The sequence below is a fragment of the Eurosta solidaginis genome, chromosome 1 (genome assembly GCF_040869045.1).
Source record: "Eurosta solidaginis isolate ZX-2024a chromosome 1, ASM4086904v1, whole genome shotgun sequence".
Taxonomy (NCBI): domain Eukaryota; kingdom Metazoa; phylum Arthropoda; class Insecta; order Diptera; family Tephritidae; genus Eurosta; species Eurosta solidaginis.
Genome location: NC_090319.1, coordinates 153,613,235 through 153,637,890, shown reverse-complemented (window position 1 = coordinate 153,637,890; position 24,656 = coordinate 153,613,235). Strand labels below are relative to the sequence as shown.

At 35.3% G+C, this 24,656-nt stretch overlaps 1 protein-coding gene across 23 annotated transcripts in view; it reads left to right on the top strand.

Moving 5' to 3' along the window:
• LOC137236879 (protein eva-1) overlaps positions 1-24,656 on the top strand; it is a 3,007,131-nt gene that overhangs the window by 111,294 nt on the left and 2,871,181 nt on the right. For all 23 annotated transcript variants that reach the window (XR_010948686.1, XM_067759963.1, XM_067759962.1 and 20 more), the window contains one exon: positions 22,340-22,613. Coding sequence is in view for 22 of the 23 variants with exons in the window: in XM_067759963.1 (XP_067616064.1) it covers positions 22,493-22,613 (121 nt within the window). In the remaining variant the exon portion in view is untranslated. The remainder of the gene's footprint in view (positions 1-22,339; positions 22,614-24,656) is intronic.

Genomic DNA, 24,656 nt, shown 5'->3' with positions numbered 1-24,656 from the left:
TCCATGACAGCTTACTGTCTAGGATGATTCCTAGATATTTTGTGCAAGGTTTGTCCTGTAAGGTCACCCCTCCTCACTTAGGCCTGGTCCAATTTGGGGCCTTGTACCTCTTTGTAAACAAGACCATATCCGTCTTCTCCGCATTGACTTTCAACCCGACATTAGATGCCCAGGTATGAATATCCCGAAGCGCCCGATCCATTAAAGAACTAATCGTTGGAAGGCACTTTCCACTGACAATTGCAACGCCATCTGCGTAAGCCGTAAGTTTTATGGCCCCCCATCGAATTGCCTGAGCAGTTGGTTGATGACCAGCGTCCACAGCAGAGGTGATAGCACCCCTCCCTGCGGCGTGCCCTGTCCACTGATTTCGTGGCTTCGTACAATCCCCATTGTGATGTAATCTTTCTGCAATTTAACATGCAGCCGATCCATCTGATTAAGGCAGGATGTACTTTAATGTAATTAAGACCATCCATAATCGCCCATTTTGCAACATTATTGAAAGCCCCGGCAATATTCAAGAAGACTCCTAGAGCATACTCCTTAATTTCCAGGGATTTCTCTATACTTATTAGGACCCTATGCAATGCGGTGTCTACCGACTTGCCTTTGGTGTACGCATGCTGTGTTGTGGAGAGCAGCTTTTCATCCACGTTGGACTTTATGTACACATCTATCAGCCTCTCAAAGGTTTTGAGCAAAAATGATATTAAGCTAATGTGTCTATAGTCTTTGGGATATACGTGACCGATCTTCCCCGCCTTTGGTAGAAAAGCTACACGAGCAGTTATCGAAGAGTGCGGTACATGATTCAGTCTTATGCACTCATCGAATATTATTTTAAGCTATTCCAGGACCGCCCTACTTGAGACTTGTAGCATGGCCGGGAATATACCATCTGGGCCCGGCGATTTAAACTTAGAAAACGTCTTCACTGCCCACCCGATCTTGGTATCGGTCACCACGCTCGGCACTACTAGCTCCGTGATCGAAGTGTGAGTGATTTCTGCTCGCTCTTCTAAACCGGCTCCCGATGAGAAATGTGTATCGAGAAGCACCTCAAGGGATTCCTCACTATTACGTGACCATTCCCCGTTTTCTTTCTTTATTAGTCCCTGGACTATGTTTCCCTTTGCTAGGACTTTTTTCAACCGTGCTGTTTCGCTGGAGCACTCTATGTCCGTACAGAAACTTTTCCATGAGTTTCTCTTCGCCCTGGTAATTTAACGCCTGTAGATCCTCAGTAGATCCCTGTACTCGTCCCGACACTCTTCGCTTTCCGCAGTCTTTGCGAGCTTAAACATTTCTTTTACCTGTTTTCTTAGAAGACTCAGCTCATTGCTCCACCATGGCGGCTTTGCTTTTCCTCTGAATCTTCTTAGAGGGCAAGCTTTGTTACACGCAGTCATAAACGTCCTTGTTAGGAATTCATTCGACTCCTCCAGTTCCTCTACATTAGCAACCTCTTTCGGTTGTCACAGTAGGTATTTTAGCTTTCGTATTGTCACACGGAAAAGAGCAATGTTGTGTATAAAATACCATGTAATGGCAATGAAGGTGAATCATGTGATGGCGTCTACGTAGGGACGACCAAGTCAAAATTAAAAACAATACTAGCACAGCACAAGTCAGACTTTAAACAAAATCTACAGTCAAATACTTATAAAACAGCTCTACCAATTTAAACAATATAACTATTCTCAAGCAAGAGTCAAACTATAGCAAACGCCTCACATTGGAAATGCTGCATATAATTAACACACCACCTAACATACGACTAAATTACAAAACCGATGTTGACAGCTCCGCCCACATATTTAGATGTTTATTAACTAACAAATCGACAGTAGAAAACTCTGCGTCAAACAGAACGGACGTGTGAAATAAAATGTATGTAATTATTTTATTGTCAATATTTTAAGTTGGTTATTATAAATAATGTTATATTTGTTATATTTGTTATAGTTCCCTTGAAGATGATTACCGGTGGTTGTAATCGAAATATATCGGAACACAAAATTAAAAATTTTATTGTTTTTATTATAAAACCAACATTTGACCTCGAGCCGGCAAAACCATTTCTGAGTTATTAAATAAAGGTCGCCAAAGTAATTATTATATTTTAATTTTAATACAGTAAAATACAGTGCTTTTAAACGAGTAATTAAAATAGTATAATTGTTCTTACAGTTTTTCCCTTGCTTATAACTGGGTTGCATATACTCAAAATACTGTAGTGATATCTTAGTTCTTTCAGTAAACTTTGCTCCAAACATTAATGGCCTAAACAAATACAATACGACACTTACTTGGTGGACAACGAAGAAACTGACAGCAGAGTTGGCTGTGTTTCTTGTAGTAAACGGCAGATAAGCAAAGTATCAATTGTCACATCTGTCACACTTTACCAATTTTCTACTTTCGGCATATGTTCGTCAGCCACGTCACATATGTTGCACTTTATTTTTTCCACTTATATAACGCGACTGTGAAAAATTAGCGTTTAAAATTAAGCAAAGCTTTTGCTGACAAGCTGTTGTTATTTTTATATCGAAGTCTGCAAATTAATTGTTAAAGAAAAATAATTATATCAGTCCTTATGTGTCTCGCTTTACTCCACGTACGTACATACTGGCAAAACAGCAAGTATTTTTTTACAAAGACATAGCTTATATTTTTCCAATTTTTATTAGTTTCTCTATTTCATGTGATTCATAAAAACTAAGGGTCAGGGTGTACTGAAGCTGTCTAGTCCAAACACATGCTTAATTTGGATTTTTTACACACATGTACAAATAATCCGATTTGTGTGGCTGACTGAGGCAGGTAAAAGACAGTAATTCCAGTCGTTTGACCTTCTTTGTGGGTTTGTTGCTTTGGTGCGTTTATTATTTTGTGCTTTTTTGTTGTTGTGTGTTTGTCTGTTGTACCTAGCTGATTACTTTGTTTCTTGTAAACAAGTTTTAAAGCCTCAAATATTGTGCCAGAAATTTGGTTTTTCTGTTCGCTTATTATTCTACCGTCGAATTTTTTTGTTTGTAGATTTCCATGTTTTCGAGTACGCTCATACGTCGGCCTTTTGCTTGTATGTGAAGGACCCTGATGTTTGTTTGGGAACAGACGATAGTAGATGCGGAGATCGTAATATCATTGATACCACAGGAGAAACAGGAGCACGCAAGACACATTAGCAGGGAAATAATAAAAAGGAGGTGAAATCACAGGATGCACAAACAGGTAATGTAGAAGAGGAAAGAATAAAGAATCTACAGCGTAAACTAAGGAAAAACAATATTGTCACAACGAACGTGGAAAAAGGAAGCACCACTGTGCTAATCGAAAAATAAGAATATATACCTAACCAAAATCGGAGCACTCATAGAGGAAATGAAATGTCGTAGAATAGGAGAGGATCCCATGGATGAATACCAGAAATAAATCAAAATTGCTATAAAAATGCAACAAATATAATAGATTCTAACAAGGCACATAGATGGGTCCAAATGAACCCTTCGGCTCCTCCACTGATTGCGCTACCAAAAATCCAAAAGTCGGACACTTCAGTGGGGCCCATCATTAATTCTAAATCGGCACCATATTGCAAACCGTCCAAATATTTAAAAACAATTTGAAAGATACTCTGGAGCTAAGGAACGAATATGCAATAGCTAATACAACAGAACTAATAGAAGAACTTGAGACCGTAGAGCGAACAAAGAACAGCAAATTGAGATAAAAGATTTATACCCATTAATACCACTATCAGAGACTTTGGACATAGTTAGCTCAACAATAGTTCATAATACAAAAAACAAAGTGAAAAGTAAGCAAATCACAAATACGCTAAGAACCACTTTACGTCAAAACTATTTTCAATTCAACAATAAAGTATATAGACATACAACCGGTCTTGGAAAGGGAATCCCCACATCAGCCATTCTTATGGAAGTATTCATGCAAAATCTGGAAGAAAAGTACATACAGGAGCTCAAGTCCAAATTAGGCGTGTCCTTTTATGCTAGATACGTGGATGACATAATATGCGTTTTAACTACTAATAACGAAGAGCTAGTACTGGAGTACCTAAACAAGCAGCACGGGAATATAAAGTTCATAATGGAAATTGAAAAAGGCGGATGAATCAATTATGAATCAATGATGAATAAAGTTGCCAAAAGATACGACATATATAGAAAGACAACGGCCACCGACACAATAATTCCTCAAATCACCCCCAACAGCATAAAAATGCAGCATTTTGGCATTTGTTACATAGACTTGTTCTTTCTCTTACACAATAAGCATATAAGAGAGAGCTTGAAGTAATATATAACATTACTGAAACCAACGGATATAAAAAGCACTAGTAGATAAGCTCAGAAGGACGCATGGAGAACCAAAAAGAAATAATGAAAAGGAAAATAATAACACCTGGACGACTATGCCATATACCGGAAAAGCAACATATAAATTGGCAAACTTTTTTAAAAAATTAAACATTAACACAGCGTTCAAAGCATCGAACAATCTTGGGCGAAAACTAAGAACTAACACTAACTCAGAGGTCCGTTTAGCAGCCACGGCATATTCAAGCTTACCTGCGGAAACTAACGCAGTTACATAGGACAAACAGGACGGCAAATAACAATAAGGTTCAGAGAAATTATTAGAGATTACAACAAAAAACACGGCATCAGAAAATTATACTAGAGTCTAACTACGCGAATCACATGGTCGAAAATAAATGTTCCCCAGCAAACATTAATAAAACAGGGTCCTTCACATAAAAGCAAAAGGCCGACGTCTGAACGTACTCGAAAACGTGGAAATCTACATACAGAAAATATACGACGGTGGAATAATAAACGAATATATGTATAAACATAATTTCTGACACAACATTTTAGCTTTTAAAACTTGTTTTCAAAGTAATCACACAGGTACAACAGACAAATACACAACAACAAATACACACAAAACAATGAACGCACCAAAGCAACAAACCCACAAAGAAGGTCAAACGCCTAGAATTACCGACTTTTACCTGCCTCAGTCAGCCACGCAGTAATAACCACCCTCGGTTCTGAATGAGCACATACACATAAATATACACAAGCATCAATTTTGACAATACCTGCTCATCTACCTACGAACTATAAATACAAGACAAAGGACAACAACAGAACAGAACGAAAATCTACACTGATGATGGCACAACGCCGAAACCGGTTTGTCTCAAAACCAAATTTTACAAGTGATGACGGAAAATCGTTCCAATATACATCATTTATCCACCCTGTCGGAAAACCAACTAAACAAAATAAGTCAGATTTTATAAGTGTAAATAAAGTTATGTACTTAGCAGTTCATATAAAGTTTAAGTGCATATGAACATACATAAATACATACATGTAAAAAAATTAAATCATTAAAAAAATGTTTAAGTTAAACGATTTTATTGAAAACAATACTTACATGAAGTAATAATAATACTAAAAGCTAGAAAATAATTACGTAGGTCCTAGGTACTAGTCATCACACTCCTCATCAATCTAGGGCGTTGATCATACAATTAAATAAAAGCGTTGGGGGCGTGAAATTTCTAAAAATGTGAGGCGTAGCATAACCTTATTAAGGTTCAGTTGGTCTTATATATGACTATTAACAGACATTTCACGCGTCCAAAGCTTTTATTGAATTGTCCGATCAACGCCCTAGATTGATGAGGAGTTTGGTGACTAGTACCTAGGACCTAACTAATTATTTTCTAGTTTTAGTAATTATTGTTTTCAATAAAATCGTTTAACTTAAAAAAATGTTTTAATTATTTTATTTTCGAGTTTTTTCCTTTATTTAATTGCCTATTATTTCTCATTCTATTTATTTCATTTAGTGACTCATTATTACAAGGACTATTTCTTGACGATTTGTTACAATCTAAGTCCTCAATACATAATCCTTCCAAAGACTTTACTCGACTCTGCGCCACGAATGCTTGTCCCCCCTCGAACTACAAAATATTTTGATGACACTTCTTTCGGACTGCATGTAATATTTGTTCCAAATATGAGCCAAATCGGACCTCATAGGTCGCTTTCTATTCATGTATGTATTATGTGTTCCAAATATGAAACAACACCACACGTATCATCTCTGAATCAATATTTTTATATATTTGCCTTATATGTCATCATGAGGTGTAAAGCAAATACAAAGCTCAAAAAGCAATTTCAGAGCTCAAAAATAAAAAATTGAAGGCAACTGTATGGTATGACGGTGGAAGTGTGATGGGTTTGGGCCTACTTGGCTGCTTCTGGAGTTGGCAAAATAACTTTCTTTGATGGTACAATGGACAAACATTTTTATTTAACCTTACGAGAAGAAAATTTTTTGCAAATTGTCCCTAATTTAGGTGTACGTGATCGATTTCGCAATAACCAAGACAAATACTCTTAACACATATCCAGAATTGTGCCGGGATTGTGCAGGCATGGGTAATATGGAACAGTGCACACTTCATGAATTCACTTCCACATCTCTCGCCTTAAATGCCATTGAAAATTTGTGGTAAATTTTGGAATCGGCTACACGGCAAAGGCAGATTAATAAGCTTAGCGATTTAAAAACTACTCTTGTCGAAGAAAGGTATCACCCAAAGCCGCTCAAAAACTAATTGCATATATCAAAAATCATCTTGAAGATCTTATTTAACAGGGCAGAGCGCAGTGCACGAAATAAGCTCTGACCTTAGTTTTTGAGATAATTTTAGTTTTTATTAAATAATTAGCACAAACGTGTAAACACATGAAAATTAAGTATTTGTTGAAATAGAAGCATATTTTTGTCAAATCTGTACATTTGAATTTTTTTGACACCGTCAATAGTTGTCTTTCTATATAGCTCTACAGTTTTTTTCTGTAGCTGCACGAAACAGGATGTGAGCCACTGTATGTGTTCCAAATATGAGCCCAATCGGACCTCAAATACGATTTTTTGAGTATCTCGATCCTTGCGCCACCTAGCGGCGATTTTTTCATGGCTTTTAACGACAGCCTGTCTCCATACTGGCTTGAATGAGTGACAACGTGTATATGTGTCTATGTATTTATGTGTTTTGTGTCCAGGTCCGTGGCTTAGCCGCAATGTTGCTACTAACCTAATGACATCACGTATTGACAACATTATAGCTATAGTGAACACAATGTTGCAGCGGAAATAAGATGTTGCGCTTGGCATCATGTTGTTATAATAAATAACATATCACCATGTTGCTAACAACCTAGCAACATTGCCGAATGCCACGTACCTATGTGTTTGTTTTGTTCTGGTGTGTATGGGGATGTGTATTTGTGCAAAGCTTTGAGCGTGTGAATGCATCAGCGGTCAAGGCACAAACCGAATATATCTGTGTAGGTGTTCGTTTTGTGGAGCGGTAAGCGTGTGAATGTATGAGTGCCTGATTGTATAGATGGAAAATACGGGAAAGCCGAAAAGAAAGTTTGGCATGTATAGGTAGGAATTTTCCGTTTCTGGGAAACGTTCCTTACCACGGCGGTGGCTATAAGAAGGGGAAAAATGAGTCAACGGGCCAAAGTCTTGTTTTAACCGTGTCCAGTGAAAGTTAAGAAAAGTAGTAAAAATAAATAAAAAGTGAAGTGCGCCAATTTACTCGACCATCACAGAAAAAGAACAAAAATAAGTAGTGCGCGTCGAATTGTTCGCGATCTGTGTTATGCAGCTGTAAGCAGTTTTCAACAAAGATAGTGTACCAGAGGTAAGTGAATATATACCTTTTTTAACTTTCCCCAGGCACGCTTGACGGGAGCTAGGTCTTCAGCCTGGCCTATTTCCCAAGCAAGCCAAAAGAAAACTTGCATCAACCTACACACCCCTACATACAAATCCATATATGTATGTAGGTGTGTATTTGACCATGCAGACATGGAATCTATAGGCAAATAAGTATATAAATACCTAGATACGCTTGCACTTTTTATTTTGTATTGATAGATTTTCTTTAATATTTAATTACAGCACACTTCATACTTGATTTTTTCCTGGGAAGGATCCACTGGGTAAAGCCTAAGTGGCGAGGTACCGCCCAAAAACAACTACAAGAACTAGGTAACTTAGAATATAGCAATTTTCACAGGCGGCATTGGGCCGCAATAACAACAACCATAGCCATCTCATATTTTTACGTTGGCGAAATACCGCCCAAGAACAATTACCACCATCCACAAGACCCCAGCGGGTTAAGGGGTCAGAATATTCCCGCGGTAGGTATGCCTGTTGTAAGAGGCGACTAAAATACCAGATTCAAGAGGCTGTGTAGCGTAACCCTTCAGGTTGCCAGCGCAATATATAGCTTCTCGAAACCCAATTGTCAACCCCACCTATCCGCGGCGAATCCTGTTTCACTAACAGACGAGGCTCTGGCGACCCCAAGCTCCTCATGAAACTTGGGGGTGGGGAGGGAGGGGATGGCCTGAAGGTTTAATCTGGCCACATAAATCGTTCCGAGATGGTCGGGCTAGCACCTTAATGGTGCTGTGGTACAGGAGCGTACCGGATCTGTATCCGGCAAAGGACCATTACATCGATAACACTCCCCAAAGCCTTCGGGGAGCAACCTTATCGCTACAACAACAACAACTACAATCATCCACAAACATCACACTACGTTTTTATTTAGCCGACGGCAAAGCACCCAACAATAACACATTCGACACAATTTTGGCAACATGTTTTATTGTCGGGGTTAGAGCGCAGCAACAACAGCAACTACATTCGTACCGGCAAACCGACACTACAACAACCACTACAGCATTTTCTGTTGGCAAAATACGGCCGCAACAACCACAACCAGTATATATTTTCATCTTGGCGACATACCGCCCGTCAGCAACTACACCATCTCGTTTACATTGGCGGCGCAACGCCAACAACAAACTCATCATATTACACATTGGCGACATTCCGGCCAACAACAATTATCACGCATCCAAAAGCACTACACTACATTTTTATTTTTACCGGCGTGCACAACACCAACAACAAAAACCACAAATTCTTCATATTGGCGACATACCGCCCAACAACAGAATCACCTATAAGGACTTAGAACTTTACACATAACATTTTTCACTGGCGGCGTTGAGCCGCAACAACAACAGCAAAGACACAATAAATAAACTTTTCAACATCGATAACAGTTTTCGCCGGCAGCATTGAGCTGCAACCACAACAACAGCCACGTCAACACCTACAACAAGAAAAAAGGTACTAGACAACTAACAAAGCTGGTAGCAACATTTGCATATTTTTGGGGCTAGATCACATACTTTGGCAACATAAACAACAACAAACACCGGCGGAGGGAGGAGCTTTTCCGGCAATACAACGGATGAACATTTTTATTTTCATATGTTTTTTTTTATATACCTTTACATTATTGTTGAAACATTGTCATAAGGGCATAACTAGTTGGTAGGAAACGGGCAAGAAGGCGCATTCTATTTCCGGACCCAACCATTTTTCAGTCAAAAATACATAACTTTTGAATTCACGTTAATATTATATTTCAGGAGTTCATGGTGGCCCTTCTGCCTCTATCCCATTTTCTTTTTGTTCTCCTTTTTATTTTTTTGTTCGGTATGACATTTCATTTTTTTATCTTTTGGTGCATTTATCTTCTACCGTATACACATTTCTTGGTTCGCACATGTTTCCTGCTACCTATGGTAGCACTGCACCAACAAAAAAAAAAAACAAGATTTTTTGAATTTTGAATTTTCGCTTTTTTTATCTGTTTTTTAAGGATTATTGGAAAAACCAATTCCAAAATACCTTTTTCTTTGCCACCCCGAGCTTATACACGATAGTGTGCCCTCTGCACCAAAGACATTTTTTTGTACATTTCACATTTTTTTATATATAATCCTTGCGTTCGATCATCACGCGGTTAAAATTGATACTATCAAAACACTCAATAACCAAGATTGCAAGCGAGCGATCTGGCTCAGTGATTGAGGGTGGCTAACGTGAGCGTGGCCGAGGGTACAAATGTATGTATGTTCTTGACTCTTACTATTTCAGCAAATTCAGCATATCCACTCAACTGCACGGGCGCCGTTGGAGTACGATCATATGGGTGAGTGAAATTTGAGCACAATATTTTTGCCAATACACATATTTGAATGTATGTACATATATTAGCATATAATGCAGAGCCGGCCAAAAGTTGCACATTGAGCAATTTGAGTTCGTATTTTCACACAGACACTAACGATGTGCGACCACGATCGTTTGCTTTCGCTTGTCACTCACTAAAATCAACAGTGAATGCAAAAGGAAAAGTCCATGCTACTCAACTCAAATTGCTCAATGTGCAACTTTTGGCCGGCTCTGCATTATATGCTAATATATGTACATACATTCAAATATGTGTATTGGCAAAAATATTGTGCTCAAATATCACTCACCCATATGCTCGTACTCCAACGGCGCCCGTGCAGTTGAGTGGATATGTTGAATTTGCTGAAATAGTAAGAGTCAAGAACATACATACATTTGTACCCTCGGCCACGCTCACGTTAGCCACCCTCAATCACTGAGCCAGATCGCTCGCTTGCAATCTTGGTTATTGAGTGTTTTGATAGTATCAATTTTAACCGCGTGATGATCGAACGCAAGGATTATATATAAAAAAATGTGAAATGTACAAAAAAATGTCTTTGGTGCAGAGGGCACACAATATGCTGCAATGTTAAAGTGACTTTTAATACGTTTTAGTTAGTATTATTAAATTCCTTTGAACATACATATTAATATTGACAATTTAAATATTAACATTATTAATTAATATATTAATACGAAGCTGATATACAAAATAAAAAAACCACCACCGCCTTAGCGCAGCATATCACAACAAGTGAACACTCAGCTGATCTGGCAAATACAAAAATAATAGATAGGAACAAACACGGGAGAGCCAGAAATACATTGGAAAGTCTGAGAATATAGCAGATGTTTACCTTTTATGTTTATAGTTAAGAATCCGTATGACACTGATGCTAGTGTTAAATGGTACTAATGCTTTTAATTTTAATAGTTAAATAACAAATACATTACGTAAGTGTTGTCTATGTTTGTATGTATGCAAATCAATTTTGGTGTTGTTCTTGTTAAATATATTAAGTAAATTTATATATATAAATTAATGTAATCTTTATACCACAAATAATGTAATATTTTTATGTTTATTGTTGTTAATAACTTAGATCACATCTGAAGATGCTAGGAAGTCTAGTGAAACGTTAGGTGGAAAAATTGAAATAAATATCTTTATTTGCAATTAAAAAACGATTGGTCAAAAAAGCCCATTCCCAACAAAAATCTTAAATATTAACAATTAATAATAATTAATTAATTATTAATAAATATTGACAATTTAATATAACTTTTTATACGTTCTACTTAGTTTTATTAATTTTTATACATTTTTTTTTATTGAATAACTTTGTGTTTTGAAAATATATATTTCTATCTTTACATTTGCTTTGTTTTATAGTTCTTTCTTAATGAAAAATTGATTTTTTTAAGTAAATTTTGCATTAAAGAAACACCATACCTTCTTTTATAAAAAAAGTTTTATCTGGCTAGCTCGACCTCCGCGTTTTAGTTATATGAATATAAGTAAATATTGTTAGGATTAGCTTGAAATCAAATAACCAGAGTCCTTTTTAATTTCGAACTTCACAGTCTACATTTTCTTTTAGCACACTGTGGGGAGTTGTCCCTCAATTTTTACATACACTTATGTAATTGTTTTAGTATTTGTGGCGTTCCTTATGGAACTCCTTCAGAAAAATTGTTTTTGTGCGCACGCTAATGCACGCACGCTCCACTCAAACACCAAGAAAACAATCAAACACGAATTTTATGCTTAGTTTTAGTTTGGTTTAATTAGGTTTAGATATAGTTTTGTTTAATGTAGAATAAGAGTATTTTTTTGTAAGTAGTAGCACTTAGTTAATTTAATGTAGACTTAGATTTAGTTTTCTTTTTGTAAATTTGTCGTACACGCCAAGTCTCTGCCAAAATTAATAATAATGATGGCCGCCTTTTCATTGCGAGCCGACCTCCCCGTTTTCAACTTGTTTCAACACCTGTTGTCCATTCACAATAGACAACAGGGTTGCACCAAGTGGGAAACAGGGTAAGATCATAAGGCTGCTGTTACACCATCCCCCTTTTCGAAAAAAGTTTGAAGTCGACAAGTTGATCAGGTTTGTCGGCTTCAACCTTTTTGGGTGGTTATTATTCATCCCGATTTGGAAAAAAATTAGGATAATTTTGAGCTTTGCGGCAGATCTACCTAGGCTAACTTGGCTAGTTTAACTAATTACATTTATTTATATTTTAAGCCTGCATATTTACATATATGAATATTAATAGTTTATTTATTATTCTCTTTTTTTCTGTAAGTAGCTTATTTTATTTAATTAATTACATTTATCTGTGCTTTAAGCCTACATATTTACATATATGAATATTAATAGTTTATTTAGTATTCTCTTTTTTTCTGTAAGTAGCTTATTTTATTTAATTAATTACATTTATCTGTGCTTTAAGCCTACATATTTACATATATGATTATTAATAATTTGTAAAAAAAATTGTTTGTAATTCAAATTCATTTAATAGGTTTTGTGTATTAACTTATACGTACATTCTCTATTTGTTTATTTTACTTACAATACGTATTGTTTCCAATCGTTTGACATATTTTTATTTAAATGTGCTTTTCCTTAAATTAAGTATGGTTTTAGAGTATGAGAAATTTTGATTTAAATTTGCTTTATTAGCGAAGTGAAAAATAAAAAAAAAATCTTTTTTTTTTTGACTATCTCAAAATGAAATTGGGTACATCCGATTGTATTTATCTAGGTACTCCTCTTATGCGGTTTTTATGTACCGTTTTGTATTTTTTATTTTCATTATAAAAAATGGTTACGTTTACACCGTCTATACTTGTTACTAGGTATGGGCCCTGATATATGTTTTTATGTTTTTCCCGTGGTTCTTTTTGAACTAAAACCATATCGTTTATGTTTACTACCATTGGTTGTGCATTTTTGTCATATGCATCTTTATTCCTTATTTTGTGTTTTTCTACTAACTCTTTAGCCAAGGCGTGGCATTTTTGCATTCGGTATTTTACTTCTTTTGAATAATTTTCGATATTATAAATTGGTTCAATTCTTTCGTTCTTCAGTTCAGATGGCACAATGGCCTTTTTACCAAAAATTAATTCAAAGGGAGTAAGTTTATTATCGAATACCGTATTTGGCGTTGTGTTATGCCAAAACGTAAAATATCTCAAATATGTATCCCAATCATCAAAGGAATCATTTAAGTACGCACGTAGGTACTCGTTGAAAACTCTATGGTTTCTTTCGACAGTTCCTACGGTTTCGTGGTGATATGGTGTAGAAAAGTTGTGATCAATATTTAATAAACTGGTTAAATTTGCAAAAATTTCATTTTTGAATTCAGTACCTAAATCTGATTTAATGGATTTCATAACACCGTATATTAAAATGACGCGCTGTTTTTTGCACTTTTATCAGGTATTGATATTGTAACTAAGTATTTTGTCAGATCGCAGATTATGGTAAGCGCGAACTTATTACCATATCTCGATTCTGGTAATGGGCCTATGGTATCAATTACGACAATGTCAAAAGGTTTATTAGGAGTAGGAGTTAGGACGAGTTCTTCTTTATTTCCTATTTTCACTTTATTCAGAAGACATTTTTCGCATTTCCTAACATAACTAGCTATGTCTTTTGTCATGTTTTTCCAGTAAAATTTGTTTCGTAATTTGGCGTATAATTTTTTCGTTCCACAGTGACCTCCAGTGATGGGATCATTGTGATAAATTGCTAATAATTTTGATTTTTGTTCCTGATCAGTGATTGTTTCAATTGGATGCATTAAAATAATTTTTAAAAATTGTAAAAGCCTATTTCCTCTTTCTTTAAAATTTGTAATTGTAATATATTTGAAAATTAAATCGTTTTTTGGCCATTCTATTTCCTTAATATTGCGTTTCCGGCTTCTTTTTCTAGCCTCGAAAGTAAATTATCGAAATTCTTTATTTCGTTAGAAAATTCAAAATCAAGTAAAATTGTTCTTTTATGCTTTATATGCGCGCATATTCTTAAAAATTGTTTATTGTTTTTATCATGAAATATTTCTGATCTAATACGAGGAATTTTTTTTGAAAAGTTATGAGTGAATTTATCAAACACGTTTAATGTTTGTATGTTTTCACATAAGTCTATATTTCCGGTAGAACTACATTTATCTTTTTTCTTACTCATAGCCCTAGTCTGAACTGCAAATATATTTTTGGTTGAGAAAGTGCATCCGCTCCTACATTTGATTTTCCCTTTATGTACTCTATTGTGAAATTGTATTCTGCCAACTCACGTCTAATTCTAGAAAGTTTTGAAGATGGGTCTTTCATAGTGAATAAATAGACTAAAGGCCTATGATCTGATTTTACAATAAAGTGATTTCCATAAACGTATGGTCTGAATTGTTTAATGGCAAAATAAATGGCTAATAGTTCTAACTCAATGATGGCTTTCTTTTGTTCTGCCTCATTAAAAGATTTTGACGCATAACATATGGGTAAATCGCTGCCTTGATGTTCTTGGCTGAGTATCGCTCCACATCCCGTCTTAGAAGCGTCTACTGTAATGTTGAACTCTTTAGAAAAATCTGGGTATTGTAATATCTTTGGTGACATTAGGGATGCTCTTAGTGCATCAAAGGCTTTATCGCATGATTCGTCCCAGTTAAATTCTACTCTTTTCCTATTCAGTCTGTTCAGAGGTGCTGCCAGAGATGCAAAGTTTGGAATAAAGCGTCTGTAGTAGTTGGCAAAAGCTACAAACCTTCTTACAGCGTCCTTGTCTGTTGGCTTAGTATAGTTACGAATTGCGTCTATTTTAGATTCGTCTGGTGACAGACCTTCAGCTGAGCATTTGTGTCCTAGGAATGTTACTTCTGGTCTTAGAAAATTGCATTTACTTGGATTGAGTTTAAGGTTGAATGATCTACAAGTATTGAATACTTTAGACAAATTTTTAATGTGATGGGATTCGCTACAGCCGATGACTATAATGTCATCTACATAAAGAAAAGCTACATTAGGGGGTATTCCTGAAAATGCGATGGTCATCATCCTAGAAAACGAATTTGGTGCAATGTTCAGACCAAATGGCAATACCTTCCATTGATACGCTCCGCGATCAGTAGAAAATGAGGTTATATCGCGTGAATCTACGTGTAATGGTATTTTGTGAAATCCAGAAAAAAGGTCTAAGGTTGAGAAAAATTTGGCTCTGCCAAGATTGTCTAAAATATCATCGATTCGTGCTAATGGAAATTTGTCTGCTATTAGCTTCTTGTTAACTGCGCGAAAGTCAACACACAGTCGGTATACTTTTTTGCCATTTATTTTCTTTTTAGGAACTAAGATAAGAGGACTGTTGTAGTTAGAATAGCTTTCTTCTATTAAATCATTTTCTAATAATTTTGTAACCTGTCTGTTAATTTCTTCCCGCTGCGAATAGGGTAGACGATAGTTCTTTATATACACTGGTTCGTTGTCGGTTAACCGCAATTTCTGCTCATAAAAATTATTTAACGTCATTTTATCGTTGTCAAGCGCGAATATGTCAGCATATTGTATGCATAGATCTAAAAGTTCAGATGGTGCATCTTTTGGAATTTGATCTTTTAAAATCGAAGTTATTTGGTTAATTCGCTTCTCATCTGACTTAGTTTTGTCGATTACATAGACGTGATAATTAGATATGTTTTCTGTTTTAATAGAGTTTTTGTTTACGAATTGTACATCACTTGTGGTATTGATTAATTTTATGACTGGGTTATTGGAGTTTGTAATGCATCTTGCGGTAAATACGCCTTTTTTTATTTCTTGAGATTCAACGAAAAGTGGAGTTGTTGAGTGACCTAAGTCGAAAATTCGAAAAACTTCGCATCTTGGTGGTATGACACACATATCTCTTTCTGTTCCGTGTAGGATTGGCATAATGACTTTTTCTTTATTTGCCCAGAATGAGATGCTACTATTTGAATAATTTATTACACATTTATTATAATGAAGAAAATCTTTACCCAGTATACCGTCTGATGGGATATTGAAGTCATCTTTTACCACATGTAAGCTGTGTTCGACTAGATTATTCGAAAAATTTAGGTTTATGTTTATTTTACCCAAAGTAGCAACAGAATCTGATGTAACGCCAGTGATATTCACTATTTCGTCATAGTTAATGGGAATGCGCTTATTTAAGCTAGAAATTTTAATTAGCGAAATATCAGCTTGTGTATCTAGTAAAAATGTACATAATTTGTTAGATCCGGTTATATGAGTTTCGATAAAATCTGAGTAGTTTAGGTTTAGACAAAAAATATTTTTAATATTTATTCGTTTATCTCCTCGTCCCTCAGTGTTCGCTGCTGAGGGGCGTCCAAGTTTAAAGAGCGAACGTTTGCATTATTTCGCGTATTTGAACTTCCGGCGTTAGTATTGGTTCTGTTTTCTAGCCTATTTTGACTGTTGCTAGTATTACGCGAGTTACTATTGTTTCGATTGTCGTTGTTTTGCCTATAGTTGTTGTTTTGCCTATTTTGATTGTTATTATTGTATCTAGCGTTATTATTGTTGTTGTACCTATTGAAATTATTATTGTTTTTGAACCTGTTGAAATTGCTATTGTTGTTGTATCTATTATTGTTATTGTAGTAGTTATTGCCTCTATTGTTATTGCGAAAGTTGGGTTGGTTGTTAAACCTTGATCGAAAAGCTAATACCTGCCTTTCTGTAGCCTGATTGTTTTGTTCGACTATCATTTTTGCTACGACGTCTTTTGCGTCACTAAAGGAGGTTGATGCGAGAATTGATTTGACTAAGTCTGAGCGCGTATTTAGCCTACAGACGTTTACTGACTGTTCGACTGCCATCTCGTGCGCTTTGTCTTTTGATATTCCCTCGATAATTAGAGGCCTCTCTAAAGCATCAGATAATTCCTCTACTCGTTTAGCAAAGTCGGTTAAATTATTGTTCGTAACTTTTAGTGAAGCTATTTTCCCTGCAACGACTTTTGAATTGTCTGGCTTTATTCGACTTTTAAGAGCATCTTTAATTTCTTGGATAGATGTTATATTTGTCGGAATTGCTTCTCTTGCTTTCCCTTCGAGCTTCGATTTAACCAATAAAATGAAAGTTGGCACAAGATCTGGATCTATACATCCTTCTACTAGTTCAATTTTATCTATGAAGGAGTCTAGCGCTAAGGGGTCACCGTTATAGTTTTCCCTAAATAAAGGCGCCCACGACCCAATAAACTGTCTCTTTTGCTCTGGTGTAGCCATTATTGTTGGTTCTAGAAAACTAGTACGAGATTGGTTGGAATTTGAGAAAGTTGTTAAAAGCCCTAAAGAGTTGTTTGATGTAACGACTGGGTTATCGAAACCACAGAAGTTTTCTTGTAATGAAATATTTTCGGTATGAGGTAGAAAACAACTTTGTTCACCGATACGAGTGTCGAGTGTTTCCGGCTTTGATGAGTCAGAGAATTCCTCTTCTTCCTCAAATTCGATTTTGTATGCGTCGAAGGATTCTTTTTCTTCCCGATCCGTATCTGATATAAAAGTGTTATCTTGGACTAAGTCGATGTAGTTGGTTGGTACTTTAATTGTGAAGTTGAGTTTTGTAAAACATTTAATTAATTCTTCCCTACAACGTGATAAACTTTTATTCACAGCAATTGGCCTAGGTCGGTTTTCAAAATGCCCGTTTGCCTCTATTAAAATGTTATTATATGCCTCAATTAAATAATTTTTATATTCATCTAACTTCTCTTGCCTTGTCGGTAAAGAACGACCTGTATGTAAAACGCGTTTTCTAATTTTAAAGAAATTTTCTCTCAATTCTTTGAATTTTGTTTCGAAATTTGACATTAGCAAAAGGAAGGCTCTTACACTTGCAGCTTTGTATGCTATCCAAGCATTAAGAAATTTTAATGAAAAGAAGGTTGAAATGATTTTATAATCTAATTCGAGTTGTGAAAAAGTTGCAAGTTTGAGGTATGAATATGAACGAATTTGAATGAAAAAGAAATTTGGAATGGTTTTAGAATTTTAAATTGTTTGAGTTCTGAATAAGGACAAATTTGAATTGAGAAGATATTTGAAATGGTTTTGTAACCTGTATTGTATTAACCTAAATTGAATTGTTGCTGCGGATTGAGACATGAATGTGAACAAATTTGAATTGAAAGTGAATATGAAATGGTTTTATCATCTAAGTTGAATTAATAAAAGTGGCAAGTTTGTGTTATGAATGTCAATTTTAATTGAAAAGAAATTTAGAATGATTTTATAATCTAATTTGAATTTTGTATTGAATGTTGAAGTAGAATTAGTGAATTGAATAAATTTGACATTATTTGAAGTTGGAGTCACTTGAGAGACAGCTGGGTTGTATTCCCTGTGAACAATGAATAAAAAAAATTGTTTATACCGGGTGTGCTACCATATACGGTATATAAGAGAGAATCCTGATCTATTTTTCCAATTTTCCAAGACAGTATTAATTTTAGACGTGATATGTTTATTGCAATTTAGTATTTATTACAATATTGTTTAACGTGACGGCCGCACCGTTGCACAAAAAGTATTAAATTTTAATATTTAACGTGTCGGCCGCACCGCTACACAGCAAAATGTGGAGTATGAATTGTAAAAATTTATTAAATTTTCATCATTATTTTAAGTGGCGGCCGCACCGTTTCACCAAAATGTTTTGTTTGTTTTTTTTTTTTGTATTGTGAGTTAATAAAGTTTTCGATGTATTAAATTTTTACGGTTTGTTAAAGTATTTCAAAGTATTTGATATGTTCAAAATTACTTAAATCTTCGCACAATGTACTATGTATATGCATATGTCTTTCCTTTTTTTTCTTAAATGCCTCGCTCTTAGACACAATTTATGTAATATATGCATATACATACTCACCCTATAAAAATTTATTGAAAGTATATATGTGTAAGGCCAATTTCGTTTTTTCGATTTGTGTCAAAAAAAAAAAATTTTTTTGAAAGTCGTAGATACTTTAAAGTGACGCAAAAAAAATTCAAAATGTATGTGTATCAATCTTGTTTCGAATTATATCTATTACATATATGGGATTATCGGAAACTACTTTAATTGACTAATAAATTTGAGAATATCCATTTCACTTTAATTTTGAACGATGTTAAAAGTATGTATTTTTATTGTATGTATTCACGTTTGATTTAGACTGATTATATTTCAAGCTATACACATTATTGTTGCAAATCTAAATTGCTTTACTTATGAAAATTTAGAGTTATTATGTATGAAAATATTATAAAAATTGGCAAAGTTGAAGAAACAACCGATATTGCGGTTAGGTTTTAAGAATTTTTCCGGAAAATATAGATTTGAGGTTGATCGAATTTGAAAGAAATTTTAAGTATTTTTGCGAAAAATATTGATTTGAAATTGACCGAATTTAAAGGTATTTTAAGTATTTTTGCGAAAAATATTGGTTTGAGATTGACCGAATTTAAAGGAATTTTAAAAATTATATCGAAAAATATTTATAAGAAAAATTATGTATACATATGTATTTCAAAAGCAACTACATATTACATCTCAAACATACATTCATACTGCAAGCTACGCCTCACCATACGCTTTCACCGCTGCTGCTGTTCTGCTGCTGCCGTCATCACTTCGCTGCTTACAATTTTCTTTCTGCTTCCTTGTGCAGCTGCTATTTTGATGTGCCGTTATTTATAGTGGCTTCGCTTGGTTCGGGGTGCCGTACATTGCCTTGTCCCGTTATGTTGGGTCAGCTTCCCTTCAATTTGTATGCCGAAACCTCTGTATGTGTTATATTTTTTTTGTAGGTTTTTGTATTTTGTATTTTTTTTGTAAAGATTTTTGTATTTTATATTTTTTTTGTAGATTTTTGTATTTTATATTTTTTTGCAGATTTTTGTATTTTATATTTTTTTGTAGATTTTTACATTTTATGTTTTATATATTTTCACCAATTGCGCTGCCTTACGAAGGTGGCCTGGTGCTCCATTGTACATTGAATTTGGCAAGCTGCCTCACGGTCGCCATGTGGCGTTCCTTATGGAACTCCTTCAGAAAAATTGTTTTTGTGCGCACGCTAATGCACGCACGCTCCACTCAAACACCAAGAAAACAATCAAACACGAATTTTATGCTTAGTTTTAGTTTGGTTTAATTAGGTTTAGATATAGTTTTGTTTACTGTAGAATAAGAGTATTTTTTTGTAAGTAGTATCACTTAGTTAATTTAATGTAGACTTAGATTTAGTTTTCTTTTTGTAAATTTGTCGTACACGCCAAGTCTCTGCCAAAATTAATAATAATGATGGCCGCCTTTTCATTGCGAGCCGACCTCCCCGTTTTCAACTTGTTTCAACACCTGTTGTCCATTCACAATAGACAACAGGGTTGCACCAAGTGGGAAACAGGGTAAGATCATAAGGCTGCTGTTACATATTTGTGTGGCCGGCTCTGATATAATGCCTGATCTTCTTGAGAAAATATAAGAAGGAAACCTAAACATAAGGAATATATGTACATACATAACTACAAACATACACACATTTTGTTTATAATATGCCAAACTGGTTGTTGCTTTACTTTGATGACCTAATTTTGCTTTTTACAAAATTGATTTTATATTTACGTGAGCGGTTGTGGTAGGTCAGAGATTAGGGTTTTTGAATTTTTTTCTTTGTTTACACCTACATTATACTTTATTTGAATTCTGAATCATTAGACTTTGAGATATGGGCTGATAGGATAGCGCATTACGGTGGGTTATAAAATAATTATTTTTTTTTTTCAGAAATAAGCAAGCGGGGAGCCTTCCTGTTTTACTGATGTTTTTTTTCTCCTTTTACAAACAATTGTATTGAATCAAATTGAATTAAAATCTTATATTATTATTTTATGTTGTTTCTTTTAAAAATTAATAAGCGGATTTTTATTTATAGCTTTGGGTTACATTCGATAGATTAGACACCTTTACGGTGGTAGGGAAAATTATAACTGGCTTTAGCCAACATTCGTAGCATATATGTATGAATAGCATTTAACCTTCGTTTGTTTGCATTTGTTTGGGTATTGCGTACATTTCCCTAAGGGTGAATAGCTATATACTTGTAACTAACTTTGTAATTGCTTTGATGAAGTTATAATTTTGTATAATTTGTAAGCAGATTGGATAGTGAGATAAATACTAGGGTATTTCTGGCAGAGCCTTTTTACTTTTTTTTATTTTTTAAGAATTGTAAATAAAAATGTTTGGATGAAAATATTGTCTTGAATTATGCAGGGCTAAATCCATATTTTTGGTGTTGGTGCTGCGCTTGCGCGTGGAAAGGCTAGGTGAAGGTGAGTTGTAGGGAAAAATGACCGAGTGACCCACGGACAGACTAGTGTCAGGTTTGAGGGCACTGTAAGGTAAACAGGAGTCAGCACAGTGCCCACGGTGCGGTGCAAGTTGCACTGCAGAGGGAGGGTTGACTCCACCTGACAGGACAGGCTGAATCCCCTCTTAACTTTGTCCCTCACGTACGTTTCCATCTTTTTTAGCTTTCCTTTCTTTTACAACACATGCAGGAATGAACCCTTTCTGTTCATGTGGCTGCGGGTGAGGTCGGTGGTGCAATACCCCGCCCAAGACGACGAGCTATCCTGGGCCCGCAAGCATACTTGCTTGCCGCCGCTCCTCACCACCCAAACAGTCAGCCACTTAACAGGCTCGCTTTCTATTCATGTATGTATTATGTGTTCCAAATATGAACCAAATCGGACCACAAATACGATTTTTTGCAATATTTCGATCCATGCGCCCCCTATCGGAGTGTTTTTTCTTATTATTGCATTGTCGTCGGTTTCTAAACTATATTCCAAGTTTCAAGCTTGTAGCTTATCGGGAAGTTACTTAAATTTATTTACGAAATTCGTTCACAACGGCCGTGCGGCCGGCCTGTCAAGTCAAGCTAAATAAAACCGTTTAAAAACACAGCTAATATAAAAAAAGCTAAATACTTCTTGAGCCAAAGGTGTGCTCCTTATTTTTGGTAAAAATGCATTGGCGCTTCTTTTCTCTAGTAAATAAATAAATACTTCTATTGATAAATTTATGACTTTTTAGATATGAACGAAAACATCCGCACGATTTATCCTGTACTAACCACGAAACGTTCCCATAAGTGACTACAGCCAGCGTAGCATTAATAAACAGATTTAAACAAAGAAGCTTTATTTACATTCATGCATGCTAAATGTGTATGAATAGTGGTGCAATATGGAGTTTCTTCGAAATTCGCATCTGCTGTCTAAAAGTCACATCAAATTTATTACAATTTACGCCGTGATGATGCTGATATTGCAATTCGCACATTATGTTACCTGCGGGGAAAAATTGGGTGAGTATATTATAATTTATTTAACCATTTTACACGCATTCACATATGCATCATAAAATCAAAAAAATGCAAAATAAGAACAAGAAATACATGTAAGGCGTGGTAACCACCGTAGAGGTTTTATGCCGAGCTTCTCCTCCAATTTGCGTCGTGGTCCTTTTAATTTTTTTATACAAATTGGCGCGACGGAACCTACTTGTTTTAGCCGACTCAGAACGGAATCTGCACGCCAGATGAGTTTTCACTGAGAGCTTTTCGTGGCAGAAATACACTGGGAGTGCTTGCCAAACACTGTCGAGGGACGACGTCGCTTAGAAAAACTTTCTTCTAATTGAAAAACCTTGTTTCTAACATTTGTATGTCGCCCGGGGCGTGAACCCAGGATATTTGATGTGGTAGGCGGAGCACTCTACCATCACACCATGGCGGCTTTTAAACACTTCCCTTATATATATTTAGGTATATGGTTTAAAAAGTAGCGAAAAATGTGCCTTAAACACAGACATGATGTTAGTGATTTAAATTTTGAAATTTTTACATTAGCTATTGTTACCGAACCTAAGTGAACAAATACTTGAAAGTCCATTATCTTTATAGTTTTGTTTTTGATAATCTGTTTAAAATATCTATTATTAAAATTTCAAAATCAAACTTCATCAATGTTGTGTCTGTGTTTAAGGACACATTTTCTGCCGCGATTTGAACCATTTAAAAGAAGTTTGTAAGATCGCGGGTTCGAATCAGTAGGCCGATATAACATCAAAAATGTTTAATACATCCCAGAGCACGGGGAAAAAAGTGTCAATAAAATATGGCACTATGGCAGCATTGCCATCAAACAAGTCCAATTTTCACATCCATTCTGCAACAGATGTCGCAGTGTTGTGAATATCAATTGGCACGAACCAGATTAGAAGTAGGATTAATGAAGACAAACAAAAAACCGCTGTGATGGCTGAATGGTTATAGCAGCGGCGCCTAAACGTTGACGATGAAGGAATTTAGCAGTTTCCGAAATGGATCTATACAACGAGCTTTGGCAGTTGTCTAAATTTTTTCTTTCTTCTATTCTAATTTAAAAATTTTTTCAATTAAGAAAAAATTTATCATATCAATAATAATGATAAAAAATTATTGTTAGGCCTTGAGCTCGATACGAACCCGCGATCTTACAAATCAGTAGGCCGATATAACAACAAAAATTGTTAATACATCCTAGAGCACGGGGAAAAAAGTGTCAATAAAATATGACACTATGGCAGCATTGCCATCAAACAAGTCCAATTTTCACATCCATTCTGCAACAGATGTCGCAGTGTTGTGAATATCAATTGGCACGAACCAGAATAGAAGTAGGATTAATGAAGACAAACAAAAAACCGCTGTGATGGCTGAATGGTTATAGCAGCGACGCCTAAACGTTGCCGATGAAGGAATTTAGCAGTTCCCGAAATGGATCTATACAACGAGCTTTGGCAGTTGTCTAAATTTTTTCTTTCTTCTATTCTAATTAAAAATTTGTTCAATTAAGAAAAAAATATATCATAACAGTAATAATGATAAAAAATTATTGTTAGGCCTTGAGCTCGATTCGAACCCGCGATCTTACAAATCAGTAGGCCGATATAACAACAAAAATTATTAAAAATAAAAATATTTAGAAAATTATTATATCCTAAATATAACAACCTAATAGGGCCCTAAGATATATTCAAGTTTTCAGATCTCTGAGTTATCGAGAAGTTCTTTAAAACTTGGAAGTAAAATTTCCAAAGCAAATTTTTCGCCCCCATGTTGTATTGTCATCGGGCTCTGAAGTACGTTTCAAAGATCTAGCTCCACGGTAAGCAATTCAAATATCGATCTCAAAATTCCAATTGGTCTAAGTGGATTTTCTGAATATCTCTTTTTATCTTTTTTTACCCCAGATTGTTGAAGACATGATCCAATTTTCGGACTAAGTCCGCCCCGCTCCGTTTGGCAACACCCGGCCAGTGCGGCCAAGCGCAGCAGCATAGCCCAGCTGTGCCTGCAACCACTACC